Genomic DNA, 9,500 nt, shown 5'->3' on the forward strand with positions numbered 1-9,500 from the left:
ATAGACGACACCTCTGTTTCAGGGCATAGTCGCATATACTGATTTTGGTCTTATTTTTATTTAAGTCAGAATTTTTAAAATCGTTCCAGCACTTTTTGAGCCATTTCGTTACAAGCATAATTACATACAAATCTTTCCTCTTTATAATATTAGTATATATATTATATATGTATTGTAAGAACGAGTTAAAGTTTAAGTAAGAGTGAATGGAATAAAATACAAAATTTAATTTAATCAAGGTACTAAGCTGTAGAAAATAAATAAGTCTTTTTTTTAATATTTAATAATAAATAATTACACACGAAGCATTTCATTAATACAAATTATAAATACACAAAATTTCATTACCTAATATTACAATGAGATTATCATTACTCATTACACAAAATGTCACATCAGGGTATATAGCCATACAAAGCATCATTTACGGGTTCGACTCCGGGCTGATCAACTTCTTTATTGACATCCGACTCTTCGCTTGCCGTTTCCATTATAACATCCTTTTCTTTCTTCTTTCGATTTCTGCAAAAAAAAATTACCGAAATAAAATCGGACGACCTTTAGAACGAGACAATTGGGTAATTTCGGAATCGTATAGCGCTCTCTGTCGCACATTGTTTTAGGCAAATTCATCAAAGATATAACAAAAATAGATTACGTACTTCTTTTCGATAGATTTTTTGGATTGAACTGTTTATATAGAGCTCTGAAATTACACATTTTGATCTGTAATACTTACCTTTTAGGATAAGGCTGTTTCAGATGGAATGTTTTGTAATGCAATTTCATACTGTTGCTTTGTGTGAATCTTTTATCGCACAATGTGCACTGGTATGGTTTTTCACCTGTGTGTGTCTGTAAATAGATGAATCAATAAAAAAAACTATGTTCATAGAATAGAGAGAGGCGCTCATTTGGTATTGTGCGTAAACCCTCCATGCAAACAGTCTACTGGAGATTTCGAAGGCTTTTATAAATAATTTCAAGATATTTTCAAAATCTTACCAATTTATGTCGTTTCAACCCCACATTGGATACGAATTGCCGTCCACAAGTCTCACACGAGTGTACCTTTTCTTTTGTGTGCATATTTTGATGTGTCGGTACACTACCCGGCTGTGAAAATAATGATAGTTTTTTATTACTTAAAAGTAGATTTTTTTTCCAAATTTGAGTAACAATATTGATCAGGCCAATATTTTAATGTAGACTGACATCTGTCAGTTTTAACTTAACACTGACGCTTTAACGTGAGGTGTCTTTGGTTTCGACTTTCTACACACACTACTATTATGGCATCTTGACTATGCCCCCATTTCCATTTCCAAGCCTTTGTTCGTTTAGAACAGATTGTTTAATATATTTTATGAGTGAAAATTAATTGTACATTCTATTGCTATAATAAATATGTAATTAAAATTGAAATAAGCAACGGTGCAGTTCTAAAAAAATCCCGCCATTATAGGGTATGTATCTATTGAAGGTAAGTCAAATGTCATCATTGAAATTGACACTACTTTAACTCACCGCTAAAGACGCGCCACAGATCTCACATATGTGTCGTTCGTTCGGCGCATAGAACGATGTACGCGGGTGTTCTTCTAGATGATGCTTCATACACGCCATTTGGGAATCGAAATATTTTCCACACTAAGGTAAAAACGTGCAGTTAGAATTAGTTTTGTATGTGGAGAAATGGTGAACAGTTCCTCTAACCACTGGGCATTGATTGTTGAATATGTATTCATATATGTATATGAATATAGATAGATCAGGCTGTTTTGGCGAGCGTGGCTCGGAAGGAATATTTTCTCTCTTCGCGACTAGCGCAACTGCAAGGGCATCTCCCGAAAGACTAGGAACCCGGGTAGGGATTGAACCTCGTCTTGGGGTATATATCAAAAAATTTAAATATCGTGATGAATATATGCCCAACGGGAAATACTTTGATAGCGCGTTTCAGGGTATGACGCGATCGTACTGATTGTACGGCCGGCAACGCACTAGCGAGCTTTTTGGCAATGCGAGTGCCTCCTGTACGATTTCTTTAAAATGAAAATTATAAAAATACCTACATATCTATGACTTCAATTATTTAAACTAAATAAAAGAGCCAACAACTCACCTGATGACAAGTCGTAGGTTTCCTGAACTGTTTCCTCATCCGACGCCATCTTCTCTTCATAGGTTTAAATTTTATATCATCCGGTTTTCTGTAAAAGGTGTAGCCTTATTGGGCAGTTGCCATGGTTATCAATCAGCACGGTTTTATAAGAATTCATCTCTCTTTTCAATACAGCGAAAACATACATGACAGAAAGAGACGAAAATACTTTGGTAAGCTTTCAGGGATAGTTTGTGTGAATAGTATCTTAAGATCGTGTAACTAAGGCATATCATGTGACAAACGAGTTACTTCTATTGACTTACCGATTTTTTAATTGACTCGTAATCTGAAAAGAAAAATACTTCGATAAATAGTACAATAAGTAGCAAGAATTTGACTAGATTCATTAAGTGTAAGATTTGGAAATACTTTTACTTACACTTTAACAAATATTCAGTTTATTGGTGCATCTGTGTGTGCCTGTTAGTGAAATAGTCAGTTTATGGGTGCATGTGAGTGAATGAGTAAGTGTGTAAGTGTGTGGGTGAGTGTGTGGTTGCGTGTGAGTGAACATACCATGTAAAACAAAAGTGTTTGAGAATGTAAAACAGTACCTTGGCCTGCATTTTCTTCCCGAGTATTTTTCTTGTTGAGCCAACATCTGCTTTGTTCTCTGCATCGTTTCTGAAATACACATATTTCGCACATACAAAACAGTGAGGCCAATTCGAGTATTTTATTTATTATTATTCCTGAAAGGTTTTTATGTAGAGAAAAAAGCAACCCGTCTCTATGGGGCATAGCAAAATGTTCTATATGTTGGTACGTAACTGCTAAAAAGGAAGGCTCAGTAAAACAAATACGTTAAGCCCTAGACCATCCTAGAGATTATAGATTAATGACGTGCAATTCTTTCAAGAGGAAGGGATTAATTTTTTAAATGTATTATATTAATTTTTTAAATTTTTAAATTTTATTTGACAAAATAAGGTTCGCGGGAGCGGCATAAATACGCAATACAAACAGCACAATTTAAAACAAGAAATTGTTAAAAGTACTTTTTAAATAAAACTTATAATAAACCTAGCTATAGGGCGAAATTTTCCGATCTTGAGGCCCTGTGTTCGACTCCGTTTAAAAATAATAATAATCGCTCAACCGAAAATCAAAGACCACACTCGCTTAGCAAAAATATTTAAATATGTCTTTGAGTATACATATGTAAAAGGCCGGAAACGTACTCGTCAACCTTTTGGACGCGTCCAAAGCTCTACGTATCAGGTGATACTCCCATTCAATTATTGGTTTTATTAAAAAAAACACTTGAAAAGGCAAAACCGTCGTTTTGGATTTAAAAATTAAAGGAGATAGACTCACTGCTGACTATCCGTATGCATGGCTGAGTGGAACAGGTGTTCCTCGAAAGCCATCCGCGTTTCAAAGTGTTTATTGCATTTCACGCAGAAGGTGTTCGCGGAGTCGTCATCTTCTGGAGATTCCTAAAATTGTCATAGACAACGCTTTAGTAAGTTCAATACACATAATGAAGCAACTAAAAATTTATTTGCCTGAAATGTAAGGAGCATACAAATTCTTAAAAGGCCGGCAACGCACTCGCGAGCCCTCTAGCATCGAGAGTGTCCATGGGCGGCGATATCACTTAACATCAGGTGAGCCTCCCCTTTTTGCCCCTTGTTCTATAAAATAAAATATTTTTTTTTTATTATCCATTTGTTCCTGGGGACGAACATCTTCTGCAAGAACTGACAAAAAACTTTTGAAGCGGCAAGAACTTGCAAGAAATCTCCGCCACTCATTTAAATCTCCAGAAACTCTGCCACACACAACGAAATAAATATTTTAAAGCAATGTATTCCGATCCGACTATGACTTTGCTAAAATATAGATAATGTTATCACTTACAGTATGCCCCGCCCAATGCTTAACGCGCTTGTGTTGTTGAAGACCAATTTCGCTGACAAACGAAGAGCCGCATATAGTGCATATGTGTTGACTCCTGTGCGTGCGCAAGTGGGAGTAATACGTCGATGGGTGCCTGTCAAATATTATTATACATACTGTGTAAATGTATGAATAAAATGTATATAGTGAATGTTTGTGACAAATATAGTTAGTGACTTGACATATTAAGTTATTAAATTTACGTCATCATACATAGTACTAAATTCACATTTGATACTATTACGATTCTATAAATCTTCCAACTAAAATTTATGACAAATTAAACATGTGTTACAAAAAAAGACAATAAAAATTAAAACATATATGAGATACAATAAGCACACAATAAAACAAAATAAAATTTATAGAATTTTTTTGGTAAAACAGAAAAAAAAATATGCGAAACAGCGAATTAGGTTCGAGAAAGGCATCCAACAATGCTTTCTCTAAAACCGATTAAAGCCCACTACCGAATATATCCAAGTGTTCAATCCGATATAATAGCGAAGAATTCAAACGGTGCCCTGAACTTGATGGCTGGAAAAGTTTACCCTTTCACCATGCCTCCTGCTGATAGAGGACAAATCTTTGTTTTTTTTTTATTTTTTTATTATTTATTACTCAATATGTCATAACTCATATGGAACATGGTGTAGTGGTTGCAGCTCCTTACAAAACATTGTGTAAAAAAAACTTGGCGATTAAAAAGAGTGGCGGAGAGTTTATTGCCAGTTCTTCTCTTTCGTTCTACGCCCTGGATTAGAGAACTGGCAGTAAATGCAAATTAGATTCATTTAATATTTCTTTTTTTTTGACGTTCATAAGTGTACATTATGTTACCTATATGAATAAATAAATTTTGACTTTTTATTTCTCATATTACTATTTGATCACTTACTTGAATTCTTCCCCGCAGAGAGTGCAGGTCTTGATGTTCCCGGTATGAGACCCTTCGTGATGTAACGCGGACGATCTGAAAACACATTTCTTCAGTGACGGATTTACATATTTTCAAGGTATACCTGGATACCGGCAAACTTTTTGAGCATTAAACAAGGGAGTGGGGGAAAAATAAAAAATACGTTTATTTTGGAACATAGGATCATGATGGTATCACTTACTTCCATGTCATTAAATTCGAGCCTGTTGGCATCCCTACTCATCGGCAAAGAAAACAGAGGGTGTTGGCCGAGAGAAAAAGCCGGCGAAAAAACTCTCGGTACTCTTTAAAAAAAAAAGCATAACGAGGAAAGTTTGCGTATTATGTCGCATAGCGGGACAAATACGTCAACTGATTTATCAAACACGCGATCGAATTGTCACTCCCCCCCATCCCCTCAAGTTTACACATTTTCACACCACATTAGTTTTTTGTTAGTCCAGCGTCGCACCCACTAATTTTATGTTAGCTGTGATCCCATGTTTAATTTTTTTTAATTAGTGTTTTCTTCATACAACACTAATAAATAAAATACAACTCATTTAATTTTATAAGTGTTTCTAGTAGCTCTCCAACACTCTCTGTCTTCTTTGCCGATGAGTAGGGATGCCAACAGGCTCGAATTTAATGACGTGGAATAAGTGATACCATGATTATCTTATGTTCCAAAATAAACGTATTTTTTTTTGTATTATTGGGGTTGGGGGGCATATGAATAGAGATACTAGAATGGCTAAGATTGGGCATGGCACAAAAAACCCTTCACTAAACTTTTTTACGTCACACGCCCGCGAGCTGTATATCTGTAAGACCCGTGCGGGGAGCCCTAATAGCATGCTGGCGGTATTAGCGGGAAGGCAATTACATACATTGTAATAGACTGCATGTGCATGTAATAAATGAATATGTGTTTGTGTGATTAATTATATTCTTTATTATTTAGGTTATTAAATTAACACAACAATAACATGTTTAAACAAATAAATTATTATATTTAATTAAGTTAATCACGTCATACATAATGCCATAGGTATCTACAGTATATCTTACAAGCTATTTTTCTAAAAAAATATGAGAATTATTGTAATAAATATTATAAATTAAAAAATATATAGAATATGTATATACAAATACATGGTGTGATCATATACTGGTACATGATCATTGGGGCTTTTACCTTAGTAATAATTAATTTACAAAGTTTCACTTCTGACATGTGTACTTTGTACGTACGCACTTTTTTATACTCACTCGGACATAAAGACAAGATGACATCTCAAGCATTCATATGTATTAAGATGATCACGCATATGCCGTCGCACGTGACACCCGAATTTGAAGTTCATACGACAGAAACGACACTCCAACTTGCCTTTAGACTAAAAATAAATAAAAAAATATTCTGAAAATAGTCCGAGGAATTTCCTCCAGTCAGAAAAACAAAATCTCTAATCATAGTATTTCGTCTCTTTCTACATTGAATTAGAAAGAGACAGTTGAGTAGTTATAAAAGACGGGATTTGGTTTTTTATGAATATGAACCTTTGAGTTGCGGCATGTACTTTTTTTTTAATTTTCTCAGAAATTTATAATTGTTTACATATTGGGATTGCTTTAGCGTGGTATATCACGAAGATGGCTTAATATCGCAAGGTATTAGTAATATGGAAGGCGAAAATAACTTACTAACACTAGTCTAAAACGTTTTCTTTTCCTTATACAGATTTTTAAAGTTCTTTTGGCGCGATGGAGAAAAATGATGAGTGAATTTTTACGAAGCGCGCACACCAACACCTAAATTCGACATCGTAAAGTTAGGTCTAGATGGCATGGAATTCGAAAACTGTGTTCAAGTTGTATATTGTAGTATTTTTATATTTAGAACACGTAACAGTACAATTAAACAGTGTGAATAATTAAATATTACTTTGGTGCTTTTAAATCAATTTCATACACTACGGTAATAGTATTTATTAAGTAATAATTTATTTATTTACGTAAATAATTTTTTTTGACTAATTTTAACATTTATCGTTAATCACTACTGCATTTTAGTTTTTTTTCCATACGCCTAAGAAGTATAACTTCTACGCGTGTATATACGTACACACACTATTTTTTTTCTTTCATTTTAACCATAACTCTTTGTAATGCCAAACTATGCATAGTCCCTAGAATGGTGTTATATAGAGTATACACTGTATATTAAACAGAAAATATAATTATGTATATACAAACTAGACATAATTACCGTATTATGCCGCAATTGTCTGTGCCGCTTCATCATTTCCTCTTTAGAGAATCCCTTAAAGCAATCTTTGCACTTGAATGGTGCCGCTAGATATTTTTTATCACTACCCCGAGCATGAAATGCCTGCAAATGAAATATTTATTATTTGCACCATATTGCACATTATAAAACCAGTAAGTACTTAAAAAAATAATTATATAAAGAATTTAATAAAATATCTGTAAAATACAATATTTTATAAAGTTTTCTTAATATAAAAATGTGAAGGATTTTTCTATTCAGTTCTATCATCGGACATTTAATGATCTAATCGCACATAATAGAGCAATAATTTTAGAAGCAATTGTTACAGGACAAATTTATAACATGTTAATTCTTACAAGAATTAGTAGGACCAATAGGATGACAAATTTATTCATCTGTATGATAACAATTTAAATTACAATATTTCTGTCCAGAATAGAAACCAGAATATTTCTCTTTTTAAGTAAAACCTGTGCATTTAATTATAGCAGTTTCCTTATGTTTGTTTTTAATCTAATTAAGTATAGATTAATATGTTCTGAAAAAGTCAATTAAATTTTACAAACCTTAATGGCTTCATCTTCAGACATTGATACTAACTTCCAATTGACATTATTATAAATTTTAAGCCTCTTAATTTCTTCCTTTTTCCCCTTTTCATCTTCGCTTTTGACGTCTGTGAAATCTTTATCATAGTCTGTAGTAAAGTCATAGTTGAAATCCAATTCATTATCTGTGTTATCTTCTATTTTATCTACTATTACTTTCTCTATATTGTCTTTGCTATCCTCAATATTATCAAATTCATTGAAAATGTATGTTAAAATGTTTGTATCACTGCATATTTCCAGTGGAGAAGAAAGTTGTAAAAGTTGTCTATTTATTTTTAAAACCGAGTCATATGATATCTGAAAAAAGAATATTCTATATTAATTACCAGTAAATTATTTTTCTTTTTATAGAAATTTTTAAATTCAAAAGCATATAATTTTATATTTTATTAAGTGGATTTTAAATTTAATTATTGGAAAATTTACCAATTTTTAGAAATTATTTATTTCTTTTTTAAAACCATTATAGCAAAAATATTAATAATTTTTTTCTGTATCACTATACTTTTTTACCTCTAAACACTGACAAAACTCAAAAGGTTTTTAACTGTTCAAAAACAACTTCATCTATGATATGAATCAATATAAAATTATTTTTCAGCTAGAATAGTCACTATTTTTTTTACTAGTAGTTTTCAACTAAATGCTTACAGAATCTCTCCACAACATTTCTTGAAGAATTTTTCTTCCAGTTAAGCATTTCTCTTTGAATTTGTGAAACTTGTGCAATAATGATGCACATTCATAGCAAAAGTATTGTGGTAATCTATCTGAATCATATGACTGTAAACAGAAAGTTCATAAATAAATTAAGACAGTGGATAATAAACAAATATACATAGGAAATAAATATCATCATTTATTACTACTATTACTTATACAATTAATATTTATTCAAGTAAAAGCTTAAATCTCTTAAGCTAAAATAGACATTTCAGAAACTTCATAATTTAAATTTCACTTAGACATAGAGCCTTATTATTAGTATCTAAATTAACTTAATAATTATACTAGTTTAGTACACATACAAAATCTCTAAGCTAACTTTTAATATCAAAGTAGTAAATAGTTTAAGAAGATAATATACTTACGTTTAATCTTAAAAATTCTTCGTAATACAATTTTAATTTGAATTTATCGTAATGGTATACTTTTATATCTGTACTTAAACAGATTCTGCAAATTACTGGTGTGTCTGACATTTTATTTATTTGTACACCCTTAGAATGATGCCATAGTTTGTTTACCTAGATTTATAAACATTATCAAACGATAATTGATAGCCACAAAAATAAACAACATTTTTAACTACCGCAATTCGCAAAACAAACGCATCTTAAATACTAAAGTTTATTTTGACAATTAACAATGTTTGACGTTAAACGTTGAAACAAATTTCAAGATTTATTAACAAAGTGAAATTACAGTTTACAGTAAAATTAAATAAATATAAATTTGAGAGGGTTGGGTTGTTTTGTTCTCTTTTTGTGCATATTAGAATAATAAATTTAGATAATTATACATACCAGATATTGTGATGTATTTACGTTCCTGTAGATGGCGTGAAGCTAAGAATATAAAATATTCTCTTCATACCTAATCTTT

At 32.0% G+C, this 9,500-nt stretch overlaps 1 protein-coding gene across 1 annotated transcript; it reads right to left on the reverse strand.

Moving 5' to 3' along the window:
* Nucleotides 1–287: 287 nt before the first annotated feature.
* LOC110999899 (zinc finger protein 708) lies at nt 288–9,223 on the reverse strand. The gene is made up of 15 exons (XM_022269185.2): nt 8,987–9,223; nt 8,547–8,678; nt 7,851–8,192; nt 7,261–7,383; nt 6,261–6,388; nt 4,968–5,042; nt 4,031–4,163; nt 3,485–3,606; nt 2,722–2,791; nt 2,431–2,453; nt 2,126–2,213; nt 1,528–1,650; nt 1,006–1,116; nt 740–855; nt 288–522 (listed from the first exon to the last, which is right to left on the reverse strand). Exons 1-15 carry the CDS (start codon nt 9,095–9,097, stop codon nt 396–398), a joined length of 1,824 nt encoding a protein of 607 aa, XP_022124877.1. The 5' UTR covers nt 9,098–9,223; the 3' UTR covers nt 288–395.
* Between the last annotated feature and the right edge of the window lie 277 nt (nt 9,224–9,500).

This window comes from Pieris rapae, chromosome 20 (genome assembly GCF_905147795.1).
Source record: "Pieris rapae chromosome 20, ilPieRapa1.1, whole genome shotgun sequence".
Taxonomy (NCBI): Eukaryota; Metazoa; Arthropoda; class Insecta; order Lepidoptera; family Pieridae; genus Pieris; species Pieris rapae.